We start from the raw sequence: 16,951 nt of genomic DNA, 5'->3' as shown, positions 1-16,951 counted from the left end.
TTTCAGGAAGGAAAGTTATGGTGGAAATTAAAGAATGAAATGTGTAAGACAAGATCCAGACCCAGAGGCTGAAGAGATGCGGGCTTTTGCAGGACACAATAAGTGTTTATACTTCATGATCTACTGTATGCATGGAATTTCCTCATGATTATTAGCCCATTTAATAACAACTGTAAATGAAAAAGGATTAATCTTTTTTTTGAAAAATACTTGAGCAAAACTAAGCAAGCTGAAGCGAAACAATGTGATGAAAAAGCAGGGAAAAAACTTTAGAAGCTGGAAATCTGAAATAAAAGCACTAATTCCTGAACAGGTGAATAGCATCTATGGAGAGAGAATTAATGTTAAATATTAAACATCTCCACGGTGTAGGCATTGCCATCAAGAACACCTTTCTACCAAGTCTCACAGAAACACCTGTTGGCATTAGTGAAAGACTAATGACCCTCCGTATCCCCCGGCAAAGAAATGTTATGCTTTGCTTCTCAGTGCCTATGCACCAACTTTGCCATCTGAGAATGAGGCCAAGGAATGCTTTTATCAGACATTGGATGAAGCTCTTTGTCGGATCCCTAAGAATGATAAGATCCTTTTGCTTGGGGACTTCAACGCTAGGGTGGGACAGAAAAACAGGATATGGAGTGGAGTGCTAGGTAGGCATGGTATTGGCAAGGTGAATGTAAATGGCATGAGGCTACTTACTCTTTGCTCTGAGCAAAACCTTACCATAACCAACACCATCTTCCAGCAGAAGGCAAAATATAAGACCTCGTGGATGCACCCTTGCTCTAAACATTGGCACATGATCGACTTCATCATTGTGAGACGTAGTGACATCAAGGATGTTCTCATCACCGGTGCCATGAGAGGTGCAGAGTGCTGGACTGACAACCGTATGATTGTGGCCAAGCTCCATATGAAAGTGCGTCCCCCCTTGCAGCTGCAAAAACCCAATAAAAAGCGGCTAAATTGCAACCGCCTGAGAAACACAGAAGCAAGAAGTGAGTTTCGACGCATCCTTGCTGAGAAACTAAGGGAACTAGAACCTTGTCTGAGCTCAGAAAATACCATGGAACAACAGTGGACTTATATCAGCTCTGTGCTCTATGAGGCAGCAGCCCAATCCATCAGCCATAAGGGCAGGAACCACCAAGACTGGTTTGACGATAACTCAGACACCATCTACAACTTGCTTAAGGACATGCACAAAGCACACCGGGCAACTTTAGACAACCCGTCATCGATCAGCATCAGGCAGCTTGGAGGAAAGTGCAAAAGGCAATACAAAATGAGTGGTGGACTGAAAAGGCACATGAAATCCAGTCCTTTGTCGATAATAATGACATGCATAATTTTTACAATGCTGTCAAACCATGTACGGCCCAATAAATCGATGCGTTACTCCCCCGAAAACAGCAGATGGTCCAACACTTCTGAAGAATCAGAATACCATTCTGCTGAGGTGGGCTGAGCATTTTAACACCCTGCTTATATCAGGACTCTAACGCAGACCCCACCATCCTGGACAAACTGCCTGAACTTCCTCCTATCCACGACCTCAGTCTACCACCAACCTTCCAGGAGGTTCTATCAGCTGTCCATTCCCTTAAGAACAACAAGTCCCCTGGCACTGACAATATCCCTGCTGAGTTGCTGAAGAACAGAGGGTACATGTGTATGCAAACCGTCTACCAGTACATCACCAAGGCCTGGACTGATGAGAACATCCCACAGCAATGCAGAAATGCAAACATCGTTGTCATTTATAAGAACAAGGGTGACAAGGCCATCTGCGGCAATAGTAGGGGCATATCACTCCTTTCTGTTGCTGGAAAGGTCCTGGCTAAGGTGGTGCTTCAGAGATTCATCAGCGACATCACCGCGTCAATGCCTCCTGAATCGCAGTGTGGATTTAAGAAGGACTGGAGCACGATCGACACGATCTTCACAGCCCAGCAGCTTCAGGAAAAGTGTCGGGAGCAGCATCAGAACCTGTTTATGGCCCTGGTCGACCTCTCCAGAGCATTCGACACTGTGCAAAGAGAGCTCTTAATGGGACGTCCTCCTCAGGTTTGGCTGTCCCAATAAATTTGTTAATATCCTCCGCTCGTTCCACGTTGGGATGACTGCTCGAGTGACCATAGGAGGACAAGAGTCTGAACCCTCCCTTGTATGCACAGGGGTGAGGCAGGGGTGTGTGCTAGCGCCGGTGCTCTTTAACAACTACCCCTTGTGTGTTACCAAGCTTCTCCACAACAAGATTGAAGACAGCAGCAGTGTGGCAGTGGATGTCAGATTAGATGGCAACCTCTTTGACATCAGGAGGCTCCACCAAACTCCGTAGAGAGCGGGTCCAGAAGCTGCAGTATGCAGACTGTGCTCTTGTGGCCCATACTCCGGAGGATCTTCAGACTGTCCTTGCTGTGGTGGTGAGAGCGTACAGCAGGATGGGGCTGACTGTCAATACCACCAAGACATAAGTGGTTTGCCAATGGAGTACTAGTGTCCCACCCACTCTACCTGCCTTCACTGTTGGTAATGAAAAGCTGTCAGTAATGCCATCTTTGAAATATCTGGGGATCATTCTGTCTGAGGATAGCGGCATTGACAATGACATCCAGAGCCGCATTAAACAGGCATCAGCCGCCTTTGGGAGACTTCGGCGTAGAGTCTTTCAGAACAGGAACAGAGACTTCATCCCTCCACAAAGGTCCCATATACCAAGCAGTCTGTGTCACCACCCTCCTTTATAGCTGTGAAGCTTGGGTAACCTACAACCGTCACATCAAGTCCTTGGAGCGCTTCCACTAAACTGCCTTCAGCGCATCCTGGGAATTACCTGGCGTGAGCGGGTGCCTCACACTGAAATACTTGTAAAGACCAACTGCAGAAGTATTGAGGCCATGATCACCCAGCATCAGCTGCAGTGGCTGGGGCATGTGATAAGGATGCCCCCATGTCGGCTACCTCACAGAGTGTTATATGGCCAGCTACATCATGGTCGACGCTCAGCTGGAGGGCCAAAGAAGCGCTATAAGGATCAGATGAAGAATGCTTTAAGGAAGTGCAAGATCAGACCCGAGGACCTGGAGGATGTTGCTGCTGACCGTACCACTTGGCGACAGCTGTGTAGGGACGGGGTTCGTATTTTGGAGATGGAAAGAACAACCAGAAGACAGCAGAAGAGAGCCAGGAGAAATGCAGCCATGGTTGCCACCAGTACCACATATACATGTCCCACCTGCAATAGAGCTTGTGGGTCCTGGATGGGACTGTATCGTCATCAAAGATCTCACCGTTAAAGGGGTGGACGTCGTCATCGGATTTCGATGGGTAACTGAAGAAGAGAATGTTAAGTATTATGGGTTGGTTTAAAAACTTCTCTGTGTCATTCAGGCGGATGAAACTTGGGTGTTTTTGTGATTGATGCCTTTGAATGCATGTGTATATCTGTTTCTTTAACCTTTAATCTTTATGTTCCTCATCTTTTAAATGTTTTGGAAAATGATACAAAAACTGCAAGTGCATAATCAGAACCACATTTTCACACTTCCACAAATAAGACTTTTTAAAATAATCAATGCAGTATTAATATGGTAAAGCTTTTCATTGAACATTGATCCACCAAATTTAAGCCACAAAGGCGTGCTATTCATTGCAGGGAAGGTTTGTGCTCAGAAGTATTTTTAATTTTGTCACTGTTATTTTGGAAAACAAAATTATGGGGGAAATACACATATAAACATGCATGGTATTTGGAACAGAACTTTGTTTGACCTATGGTCAGTCTCAATTTGAATCTTATTTGATATCAGCCAGCTTTTCTATGTCTTTTAAAACAAAATTTTAAAATTTGCCTATACCACTGGTAATCCAATATCTCAATTTTTAAAAAAATGATGGATAAATGTGCTACTGTTAGGATGCAGTTTGAAAGAATAAATCTCTTGTCCTTTGCAGAAATTTACTGATTTCCCAATGTAAAGATCCAATATCTATAAGTAAATAAATTTCATCTCAGATTTGAAGGGCCTTCACTCAGTTTCTAAGTTTCTGAACTTAGGTGTATCTTGTGTGAGTGCATCTCAAATTCCTTATCATGTTTCTGTATCCAGCACTTACAAATATAATAAAAACTGAAAGTGCTTTGAAGGTCGAGCTGCATCTGTGGGAAGAGAGACAAAGCTCTGATGAAGTGCTTTTGACCTGTAATGTCTCACTTCCCACTAATGTTGCCAGTTCTGCTGAATATTTCCAATGTTTTCTATTTCTGTGTTAGATTTCTGCCATCAGCAGGTTTTTTTTGGTGGGGGAGGTTTCACTTTACTACACTACTGTATGGATACCATATAATTTGAACTCTCTCTTTGCTTATCAGACCTTCATTGTCCATATAAATATATTGTTCTAAAGATCGAATGTATTCCCTGTTAACAGATTTCCCCATTGTGATGATCATCAGTAATTTGGAATAATAGGAAGCAGAGAACTTGAACTGGAAATGGATTATATAATTGGGATAGCAGATGGAGCAGAGATAAAATAAACAATAATATCAATTAGATCAATTTAAGATGTGAAACATTCAGTTATCCAGATAATTACATTTTCCTTGGGTAACCTCTTGTAGAAACAAAACCAGATGATGAGAAGAGAGACCATCACAAGAAGAAAAGGAAAGATAAAAGAGGTGAACAAAGAAAAAGGTAAATAGGCTGATGACTGGATAAAGAATTTATGTTATGCACAATGTAACTTCTCACAACTGATTTCAGTAGTTTTGAATCTGAGTTCCAAGATATTGTATTTGACCCGTTGATCACATTTAAAAAATTTAAAATCAGAGTGGATATTTCCCTCTCTTGTATATCTGATGACTTTATTCTTATAGTCATCAATAGATGTATACACATTATATAGAAAAACTAACATCAATTATAGACATACAGAATAATCGCAGTTTGTCTCCATCACAAAATCTGTGCCCTCACTTTGAGTTGCAAGCCTTCCACAACATATAGTAAGCCAAACCGCCTAGTACTGTGCCCCCTTCCAGCTCTGCTTCCCTCCCTGATGAGCTCAATTACTTCTACACTCGCTTTGACCGAGAGAACAAGGAGGTCACCCTCAAAGCGGATCTCCCACCTGGTGAACTGTCTCTCTCACTTTCCACCTCCGATGTTTGTGCCACCCTGAGCAGGGTGAATGTACGGAAGGCAGCTGGTCCGGATGGAATACCTGGCCGTGTGCTCAGAGTCTGTGCAGGGCAGTTGGCCGGGGTCTTCACGGACATTTTTAATCTGTCCCTGACCCAGTCAGTCGTCCCCACAAGCTTCAAGATCGCCACCATCGTGCCAGTGCCGAAGCATTCCACTGCCGCGGGCCTGAATGACTTCCGCCCAGTTGCACTCACCCCTATCATTGCAAAGTGCTTTGAAAGACTGGTTCTATCACATCTGAAATCCTGTCTGCCCACTAGCCTGGATCCCCATCAATTTGCCTATCACACCAACAGGTCAAAGGAGAATGCCATCTCCATGGCACTTCACTCTTCCCTGACCCACCTGGACAGCCCCAACTCTTACGTCGGAATGCTGTTCATTGACTTTAGTTCGGCATTCAATACTGTGATCCCCTCCAAGCTGATCACCAAACTTCACCTGCTTGGTATCAGCTCAATTGGACCTTGGACTTCCTGACTAACAGACCCCAATCTGTTAAGTTAGACAACCTCACCTCCTCCACTCTCACCCTGAACACCGGCGTGCCTCAAGGCTGTGTGCTGAGCCCTCTTCTGTACTCCCTTTTCACCATGACTGCATTCCTGTACATGGTTCTAACTCCATAATCAAGTTTGCAGACGATACCACGGTGGTTGGCCTGATCCGAGGGGATGACAAGACGGCCTACAGGGACGAGGTCCAGCACCTGGCCGCATGGTGTGCCGACAACAACCTGGCCCTTAACACCCGGAAGACCAAGGCGATCATTGTGGACTTCAGGCATGCTAGGAGCCACACTCACGTCCCCATCTACATCAACGGAGCTATAGTGGAGCGTGTATCAAGCTTGAAATTCCTTGGTGTCCACATTTCCGATGATCTCACCTGGTCCCTGAACTCCTGCATCCTGATCAAAAAGGCGCAACAGCACCTTTATTTCCTGCGGAGCATCAAGAAAGCTCGCCTCCCGTATCGGACCGCAAAGCACTCCAGTGTGTGGTGAAAACTGCCCAGTGGATTATTGGCACCCAATTGCCCACCATTGAGAACATCTACCATAAGCGCTGCCTGGGCAGGGTGAAAAGCATTATCAAGGATGCATCTCACCCTAAACATGGACTTTTTACTTTCCTCCCATCCAGTAGGCACTACAGGAGCCTCCGCTCTTGCATCAGCAGGCACAGGAAGAGCTGCTTCCCTGAGGCTGTGATCCTGCTGAACCTCACATCACAGCGCTAAGCAGTATTGAGTATTGCACCCATATTGTACTGTCTCAGTACTTTTATATTTGTGTGCTGTGGCACTTACTTTTCAATCACAGTTATTTTGTAAATAACACTATTCTTTGCATTTCTGGTTAGGTGCTAACTGCATTTCATTGGCTTTGTATCTGTACTCAGCACAATGACAATAAAGTTGAATCTAAATCTAAAATCTACATCTAAAAGTATAACTTGCCAAATGCCATTAAAACAAAATTTAGTTTCATCCTGTTTTAGGCCCTATTGCACATTTAACCAGTTCAAATCAGTAACATAAAATACTCTAAATGTTCTTAAAAAAAAAAAAAAAAAAAATTGACAGTCACACAGTGCCCATTTCACTCCTTTCCTACATCCATGTCCCCTTGTACTTTAGCGCTCTATATATACTTTAGTGTAGATCTAATATGTAATGGAATTCTCCCTGTTCCTGATATGCATAATAGCCCTGTACGTTCCTAATAGTGATGCAAATACATGATACTGTTGGAAGTCAGGTCCAACACCAGTGATAGCAGGTTAAATACAGGAAGAGTGGAACTAAATCTAAGGCATGCCTTTCCCCTTTGTGATGGTTGATCAATAGGGACTTGAATGCAAGTCCTCTTTCTTAATGTGATTCAGGTAGTCTGACTGTGCTCTTCAGTCTCCATGGTTCTGATTGGAACCATAAAAAACTAAGACAACTGGAAATACTACTGAGTCAGCAGACCTTCCATCTCATGTTACTATGGATATTGGGGGGCAGGGGAAGAACAGTGGCTGATGTTTAATTAAATTTGTTAATTTTTAAGATCCCGTTCATCCAGTGAAGACAGAAGTGAAAAAAGGAGCAGGAAACATCATGTTATTAAGAAGAAAAAGAAAAATAAGAAACGAAAACATAGAAGTCACAAGCATCACCAGAAAGTTAAGAAGAAAAAGGACCAAGCCACTTCTTCATCGTCATCAGAAAGTTTTAGTTCCTCTTCTGATAGTGATTGACTGATTCCATACACTTTTCTAGTCACAGATCTGTAACGGAAGGCAGTTTGTTTTTAAATACTTTTCTGTGTGGTGGGGAATGACTCCCAGTTTTGTGAACATTTCTTTGCAAATTAGAGACTGCTGCAAATTATTCAAATTTATAAGAAATATACACCTTATTCCAGTGGAAGTTTTGTTTGTCATTTTCTTTTGTTGCTGAATTGTACACGGAAAATGTTTGAACAGTTTACAATATCACTTATTGAAAACTCAAATGATCATTAATAGTGAAGGATTACCATTTGATACCTCAAAGTCAGTATTTGATCCATTACACAGACTATACAATGCACTCAAACAAATATTTTTAAAAATTCAGTATTTATAAAGAATGTTTTTTGGACAGCTTTCCAATACAATCAATATAATTATTGGATTTATCTCTATGTTTAGAAATGTAGTATGGAACTGTTCTTTATGTAACAGTCTTACAGTTTATTGACATTTCCCTGCTTATTTTTAAAAATATGTATTTCTGTAAATGTATATAATTCAACTGATTCATTTTAACTCAGACATCTTTTTGTAATAGCCTAATTCTGACTGACATGCCGGACAAAACTTCCTCAATAATTTGTCTTTCCTCAAAGATCAGTTCCAGTAATATGATACATTTTTGACTGTAGGATCAATTTTAAAACATTTGGAGTAAACTCCAGTAAATTATTCGTTACCCTAGTTTATAAGCAATGCCACACAATAATATTCAGTAAGAAAATAGTTTTGGAATAATGTTTCAAAACATTCTGCTCTATCTGTTGTAAGCAAATTTATTTTTTTAAAATATACATAGCTAGTTAATGTAAACCTGGTCTTTACTGGTGTATAATAATTGCTCTGTTGTATTAAGTAAATTATTATTTGTACCCAAGAAATGGTATTCATAGACATGGCAAAGTGAACCAGTATTTTAGAGGGGAGGCAGTAGATTTTTCTCAGGTCAATGTAGCATAGTGTCAGAAGGTTTTTATATCTGCTTCAGAATTGCTTTGGCCCATTGTTGCTTTATTGTCATATTCAGAATAATTCCACTGTTATCCCAATATAGAACAATTTCAATGCAGTTTCCACTCTCTGTCTCCCGTGTTCATCCATTTCCTGTAAGTGCCTGAAGCTTTTCATCCTTATGATCTCCAGTTCTAGATGTCTCCAGCAGGGGAAATATAAAATCCACTCTGTCAAGTTCCATCAGAACCCTGTATGTTTCAGTGAGGTTCAATCTTTCTTAGTAAGTTAGCCCTCTATCCTGGAAATACTTCAAATGAAACTGCTCTCCATTGACAGTGGTTTATTAGGTTAATTTCTTGGATGGAGTTTATAGTATTGAAGTGTGACCTCATTAGTATCTGAATTCTTGAAGCTTGTGTTCCCTACATCTGTACACCACAATTCTTGCAATAAAGTTCAATAGTCCATTTGCCTTCAAAATATGTAAAATTTGGTACTTAGGTGTGTGGTTTATTAAAAACTCATTATCTGGGATTTAATAGGATTGAAGTAATGGTACTCACTGCTAATCTTGAAGGGTAGCAATATCTGTAATTGAAATTTTCTCCTCTCTAGCATATTAGTGTCAGTCATCAGTTCATAGAGAATTCTGGCATAATGACATAATCAGATAAGCCTGGAAGTTAAATACAATAAAGATTTTTTATGCAGCAAACATAAAATTAAAAGTCATTTTGGTATATTTTAGCAGACACTGGGATATAATGCTTCTTTCAAATGAAGTCCGTAATGTTTTAATATGGAAATTACTGTATCTGTACACAAAACAAAACATGAGCGTTTTCTAAATACTGTATTATGTAATTTTATCAATCTGCTTAAAACATGCATTAAAATTGACTTTTCTGGGTATTTTGCTGCATAGAATTTCTACATAGCTTTAAAATTTGATCCACTTGTACTAATGATTATAAGTGATTTTTACCCAGTACTGATTATCCCAGTGTGGCTTGGAGGAAAGTATAGGTGGGATGGCAGGGGCTCTCCACTTGGCCTTAAATCACCTGAATAATAGTAATACCTACATCAAGGTGCTGTTTATTGACTACGGCTTAGTGTACAACACTATCATACCCTCACTTCTAATCAACAAGCTCCAAAACCTGGGCCTCTGTATCTCGCTCTGCAGCAGGATCCTTGACTTCTTCACTGGGAGAGCACAGTCTGTGCGGTTAGGAAATAACATCTCCTCCTCGCTGACAGTCAACACTGGCACACCACAAGGATGACTGCTCAGCACACTGCTGTACTCTCTCTACACCCATGACTGTGTGGCACAGCTCAAATGACATCTATAAATTTGCTGACAATAGAACTATTCTTGGCAAAATTTCAGATGATGATGTGGAGGCATACAGGAAAGAAGTAGACCTACTGTCTAGGTGCTATCACAGCAACAACCTTGCATGGGTGCACCACAAGGGTGTGTGCTCTGCTGCCTGCTCTACTCCTTTACACTTATGACTGTGTGGCTATGCACAGCTCCAATGCCTTTTCAAGTTTGCTAACAGCACTGTTGTAGGCGAAATCAAAGGTGGTGGCAAATCAACATACAGGGGGGATTGAAAATCTGGCTGAGTGGTGCCACAACCTCTCACTCAATGTCAACAAGACCAAGGAACTGATTATGGACTTCAGGAGGAAGAAACCAGAGGCCAATGAGCCAGTCCTCATTGGAGGATCAGAGATGTCAGCAACTTTAAACTCCTTAGTGTTATAATTTCAGAGGATGTAAGTGCATTTTTGAAGAAAGCACGATAGCACCTCGAATCCTTTAGGAGTTTGCAAAAATTTGGCCTGACATCTAAAACTTTGACAAACTTCTATAGATGTGTAGTGGAGAATATATTGACTGGCTGCATCACAGCCTAGCATGGAAACACCAATGCCCTTGAATTGAAAATCCTACAAAATGTGGATACAACCCAATCCACCACTTGTAAAGCCCTCTTCACCATAAGAGAAAGGGAATGACAAGGGGATCCAGGGGGAAGTGATAGGCAGGTGAGAAGAGGTAAGAGGCCAGAGCGGGGCATACAAGAAGAGGAGAGAGGGAGGGAAAAATTGCCAGAAGGAGAAATCGATGTTCATGCCATCAGTCTGGAGGCTCCTCCACCCTAAGGGTGAGCTTATCTTGGCACAAGAGGAGGGCATGGACCGGCATGTCGAAACGGGAATGGGAATGGGAATTGAAACGTTTGGCCACCAAGAAGTTCTGCTTTTGATGGATGGAGCAGAGGTGCTCAACGAAGCGGTCTTCTGATATACAGCAGTTCTCACCAATGTAGAAGAGGCCACATCAGGAGCACACTGGACACGATAGATAACCGCAGCAGATTTGCAGGTGAAGTGTCGCCTCACCTGGAAGGACTGTTTGGGTCCCTGAATGGAGGTGATTGGGCAGGTGTGGCACTTTGGCTGCTTGCAGGGATAAATGCCAGGAGAGAGGTTATTGGGGAGGAGCAAGTGGACAAGGGAATCACTGAGGGAGCAATCCCTGTGGAAAGTGGAAGGGGGAAGGAGGTAAGGATATGTTTGGTGGTAGGATTCTTGAAGTCAAGATGGCTGATGTCTCGACAACCTCAGTATTTTTCCTCTTTCTGCACTATTTACAGTGGCATGCAAAAGTTTGGGCACCCCAGTCAAAATTTCTGTTACTGTGAATATCTAAACGAGTAAAAGATGAACTGATTTCCAAAAGGCATAAAGTTAAAGATGACACATTTCTTTTAATATTTTAAGCAAGAAAACTTTTTTATTTTCATCTCTTACAGTTTCAAAATAACAAAAAAGGAAAAGTTTGGGGACCCTGCATGGCAGTACTTAGTAACACCCCCTTTGGCAAGTAGCACAGCTTGTAAATGCTTTTTGTGGCCAGCTAAGGGTCTTTCAATTCTTGTTTGGGGGATTTTCACCCATTCTTCCTTGCAAAAGGCTTCTAGTTCTGTGAGATTCTTGGGCCGTCTTGCATGCACTGTTCTTTTGAGGTCGATCCACAGATTCTCAATGATGTTTAGGTCAGGGGACTGTGAGGACCATGGCAAAACCTTCACCTTGCGCCTCTTGGGGTAGTCCATTGTGGATTTTGAGGTGTGCTTAGGTTCGTTATCCTGTTGTAGAAGCCATCCTCTTTTCATCTTCGCCTTTTTTACAGACGGTGTGATGTTTGCTTCCAGAATTTGCTGGTATTTAATTGAATTCATTCTTCCCTCTACCAGCGAAATGTTTCCTGTGCCACTGGCTGCAACACAAGCCCAAAGCATGATCGATCCACCCCCGTGCTTAACAGTTGGAGAGGGGTTCTTTTCATGAAATTCTGCACCCTTTTTTCTCCAAACATACCTTTGCTCACTGCAGCCAAAAAGTTCTATTCAAAAGGTTCAAAGGAACATCTAAACAAGCCTGATGCATTTTGGAAACAAGTCCTGTGGACTGAAGAAATTAAAATAGAACTTTTTGGCTCAAGACGGCCCTAGAAGCCTTTTGCAAGGAAGAATGGGCGAAAATCCCCCAAACAAGAATTGAAAGACTCTTAGCTGGCTACAAAAAGTGTTTACAAGCTGTGCTACTAAGTACTGCCATGCAGGATGCCCAAATTTTTGTTTCAGGTCCTTTTCCTTTTTTGTTATTTTGAATCTGTAAAAGATGGAAATAAAAAGTTTTCTTGCTCAAAATATTAAAGAAATGTGTCATCTTTATCTTTATGCCTTTTGGAAATCAGTTCATCTTTCACTCGCTTAGCTATTCACAGTAACAGAAATTTTGACCAGGGGTGCCCAAACTTTTGCATGCCACTGTATTTAATTTTCATTTTTATATATACTTATTGTAATTTATAGTTTTTATTATTATTATTATTGCAATGTACTGCTGCAAAACATATACCAGTGATATTAATTCTGATTCTGACAAAACAAATGGATCAACAGAATAATAAAGCATCAATCACACTGATAGTTCAATTTCAAGGCTATCTAGTAGTTAAATAGAGATGGAGGAAGAAATACATTGCAAACTTAGGGAAATGTGTAAAAATGCAGTAAAATATTCATTGAGAACTGCTTTACCCTGATATGAATTGGACACGAGGTATGTAAAGGGGATAAGGCATTTGAGTTCTCACAACATATTCAGCACACCTTTCTAACCCTAAATGCAAAAAGACTACCAGGAAAAATATGCAAACAAATTTCGTAATGGGAAATGAAGCAGAACAATATATGTGATATAAAAATATAGAATTATGCAATTATGGCCATATTATATCACATTAATGTTAGGGAAGGATATAAGTACAGTATAACAGAAACTATATTACAGAAAATCAAATTTTGAGAGGCTGAGAATATTATCATATTTATTTATGCATTTTCAGTTTTTGGGCATCACTGACTAGCAATTATTAACCAGGCAGAGAGTAATGATGAGCTCCTATTTCTTTTTTTTTATTTTTATTTTTATTTGGATAGGGAATTCACAATTATCATGTACTTTTTTCACACATATAACCTTTCTGGTGAAGTTACTCCAATTAAGTTTGATAAAGACATGCAGGATTCAGACCTTCGTACACCCTGCAAAGATCGGAAGATCGCGCATCTACAGACCACAGCACCTGTTGACACCAATGCCGGCAGGAGATCAGGAACTCTGATCTCAACGGCTCTAACACTCCAGAGCAGGCTCAAAACCTGGACTCCACCACCATCAATACAGGTTCCAACGAGCTCGGACATTGCCAAAGTGCCGATTGTGCAACCTCCAACTCCGACTCCGGCCTTGACTTCCAGGCCGGGTCTTCACGCGCTTCTGCTGGAACCTCCGTCTCCCCTTCCCCACCACCACCACCCCACAATCCTCACTCACACAGGTCCTACCGCCAGCTCTTGGGCTGTCGGAGACTCCATCCCCTCCCACCCCACGATCCCTGAACACCCCAAACCTCCCTTCTCCTCAGACACCAGTAACCCCTTTCCCCCTCCGATCCCAGCTCTCACCCATACCGGGTTCTCTCCATCCCCTCCGACATTCCCCTCTCTGAGACAGAACGCTCTGTCCAGAGTCAGGGCCTCACTTTTGTCCCCCTGCGCCCACACCTCAGTGAGTTCCGCGCCCACCACGACGCTGAGCTCTTCTTCCGCAGCCTTCGTCTGTCTCCGAGCCTCTTTCTTTGGTAAGGACTCCCCAGCCCGCACCGACAACCCCTTCTCCCGTCTTCATCCCTCCTCCTTTTCCTGGATACCCTGCCCCGGTCTTCTGCCTGCTCCGGACCTTTTCATTGCCAACTGCCGATGGGACATAAACCCTCCAGACTTTAACACTCCTCTCTCCTATTCCGACCTCACTCCTTACGAACGTTCGACTCTCCTCTCCCTCCGCACAAATCCTAACCTCACCATCAAACCTGCAGATAAGGCTATGCTGTAGTAGTCCCGCAGACTGACCTCTACCTTGCTGAGGCCCAGCGCCAACTCTCAGACACCTCCTCTTACTCACCCCTCCAACAGGACCCCACTACAGAACACCAGGCCATTGACTCTGGGGATCTCCCATCCACTGCCACCAACCTCATAGTTCCGGCACCTTGCACCTCCCATTTCTACCACCTACCCAAAATCCACAAACCAACTTGTTCAGACAGATCCATTGTTCTAGCTTGTTCCTGTGCCACTGTACTCATATCTGCATTCCTCGACTGTTTTATGCCCCCAGTTCAGTCCCTTTCTCCTACGTCCTTGACACCTCACACGCTCTTGATCTTTTCAAGGGTTTCAGGTTCCCTGGCCCCCATCATCTTATTTTTACTATGGATGTCCAGTCCCTATACACCTCCATCCCCCACCAGGAAGGTCTCAAAGCTTCCTGGACACCAGGCCCAACCAGTTTCACTCCACCACCACTCTCCTCCCCCGAGCGGAACTTGTCCTCACTCTCAATAATTTCTCCTATGGGTCCTCCCACTTCCTTCAAACAAAAGGGCATTCACATGGGTCTCAGCTATGCCTGCCTGTTTGTCGACTACGTGGAATATTCTATGTTCCAAGCCTACACTGGTGATCATCCCGCACTTTTCCTATGCTACGTCGATGACTGCTTTGACGTTGCTTCCTGCACATGTGCTGAACTCGTCGATTTCATCCATTTTGCCTCCACTTCCACCCGTCCCTCAAATTCACCTGGCCCATTTCTGACACTTCCCTTCCCATTCTGATCTCACTCTCTCTTTATCTCCAGAGACACTTATCCACCGCCATCTATCATAAACCAACGGACTCTCACAGCTACCTGGACTATGCCTCATCCCACCCTGCTAATTGTAAAAACACCATCCCCTTCTCCCAATTCTTCCGTCTCCACCGCATCTGGTCTCAGGAAGAGGCTTTTCATTCCAGGATGAAGGAGATGTCCTCCTTTTTCAAAGAAAGGGGCTTCCCTTCCTCAACCATCAACGCTGCCCTCAACCGCAAATCTTACTTTACACGCACATCTACTCCTATCCCATCCTCCCGCCATGCTACCAGGGATAGGATTCCTCTTGTCCTCACCTACCACCGCACCAGCCTCCGCGTCCAGCACATAATTCTCCGAAGCCTCCGCTACCTCCAACTGGATCCCGCCACCAAACACATCATTACCTCCCTTCCCTCTCACTTTCTGCTTTCTGCAGGGACAAAACACATCATTACCTCCCTTCCCTCCCACTTTCTGCTTTCTGCAGGGATCGCTCCCTACACAAATCCCTTGTCCATTCGTCCCTCCCACTGATCTCCCTCCTGGCACTTATCCTTACAAGTGGAACAAGTGCTTCATCTGCCCATACACCTCCTCCCTCACAACCATTCAGGGCCCCAAACAGTCCTTCCAGGTGAGGCAACACTTCACCTGTGAGTCTGTTGGGTTCACTTGCTCTGTTGTGGCCTCTTGTATATCGGTGAGAGACCGCTTCGTTCATTATCTACGCTCCATCCGCCGGAACAAGTGGAATCTCCCAGTGACCACCCATTTTAATTCCAATTCTACTTTCCATTCCAATTCCACTTCCCATTCCAATTCCTGTTCCGCTATGTCCATCCATGGCCTCATCCACTGTTGGGATAAGGCCAAACTTACAAGGGGTGATTAATAAGTTCGTGGCCTAAGGTAGAAGGAGTCAATTTTAGAAAACCTAGCACATTTATTTTTCCTACATTTACACACTTAGTCCAGCAGTCGTGAAGCATACAGATCCCTTCTTTGTAGAGGTCGGTGCCTTGGACCTCCAGAAAGTGGTCCACAGCAGAGGTGATTGGTAAGTTTGTGGCCTAAGGTAGAAGGAGATGAGTTATTAACTTCAAACAATCTGCATTTTCATTCAGAGTTGAACTGCACATGCATGTAACAAGAGCTGTATAACCCGTCTCCTTCTACGTCTGGCCACAAACTTATCGATCACCCCTGCTGTGGATCACCCGGAGGTCCAAGATGCTCTCATTACACGCATTTGCAGTTCAACTTTTTGAGTGATAATGCAGAAAGTTTTAAGTTAATAACTCATCTCCTTCTACCTTAGGCCACAAACTTATCAATCACCCCTGTTGTGGACTCTTTCTGGAGGTTCAAGATCCGTATGCTTCACGACCGCTGGACTAAGTGTGTACATGTAGGAGGGGACTATGTTGAAAAATAAATGTACTAGGTTTTCTAAAATTGACCCCTTCTACCTTAGGCTACAAACTTATCAATCACCCCTCATAGGTTGGAGGAACAACACCTGATATTCCGTTTGGGTAACCTCGATTTCTCAAACTTCCAATATTACCTCCATTCCCATTGTGGACTTGGAAGGATCTTTCAGAAAATAGAATGTTAGTTTCTGCAGAACATTTTGAACATGGTGACACTTCAATTATTTTACCCACTTTGGCAGAAGGAAAGAATATTTAGGGTAGTAGACAAAGTACTGATTAAGCAAACTGGTTTGTCCTGCATGCTATCGGGTTTCTTGAATGTTGCAGCTGGTATAGTAATTGGGGCAAGTGGTGAAGCTTTCATCATGATTGTGCCTTATAAATGCTGGAAAGACTTTAAGGTGTCAGAAAGAGAGTTACTTGCTAGACCTAGCCTCTGACTTGCTCTTGTGGCCACAGTATGGCGATTGAGCTGTTGATGAACAGCAACAGTAAGGCAAGGATAGATGGTTGGGTGTTTTCTTGTTGGAAGTATCATGGCCTGCACTCTTAAGGTGAGAATGTTACTTGTTAATTAACAACCCCTGTCCAAAGGTTGCTGTGGTAAGCTACACACCATCATGGGCAGCTTCATTTGCTCAGGAATTGTGAAGTGGAACATTCATGCAATCATCGGTGAAGATCATGATGTAGAGAAGGTCATTAGACCTTCTGACAGATTTAGTAAATTACTCTATACAACACATAAACAAGTCAGAAGGGAGAC

At 43.0% G+C, this 16,951-nt stretch overlaps 1 protein-coding gene across 1 annotated transcript in view; it reads left to right on the top strand.

Annotated features, from left to right (window-relative positions):
* Positions 1-9,359, top strand: part of srek1ip1 (SREK1-interacting protein 1) — a 30,124-nt gene extending 20,765 nt beyond the window's left edge. The window contains exons 4-5 of the mRNA XM_063042111.1: positions 4,631-4,706; positions 7,279-9,359. Coding sequence (XP_062898181.1) covers positions 4,631-4,706; positions 7,279-7,468 — 266 coding nt within the window. The 3' untranslated portion in view covers positions 7,469-9,359. The remainder of the gene's footprint in view (positions 1-4,630; positions 4,707-7,278) is intronic.
* The last annotated feature ends 7,592 nt before the right edge of the window (positions 9,360-16,951 follow it).

The sequence above is a fragment of the Mobula hypostoma genome, chromosome 3, assembly GCF_963921235.1.
Source record: "Mobula hypostoma chromosome 3, sMobHyp1.1, whole genome shotgun sequence".
NCBI classification, from domain to species: Eukaryota; Metazoa; Chordata; class Chondrichthyes; order Myliobatiformes; family Myliobatidae; genus Mobula; species Mobula hypostoma.
Note: the sequence above shows the minus strand (reverse complement) of the source record. Positions and strands in the feature narration are given on the sequence as shown.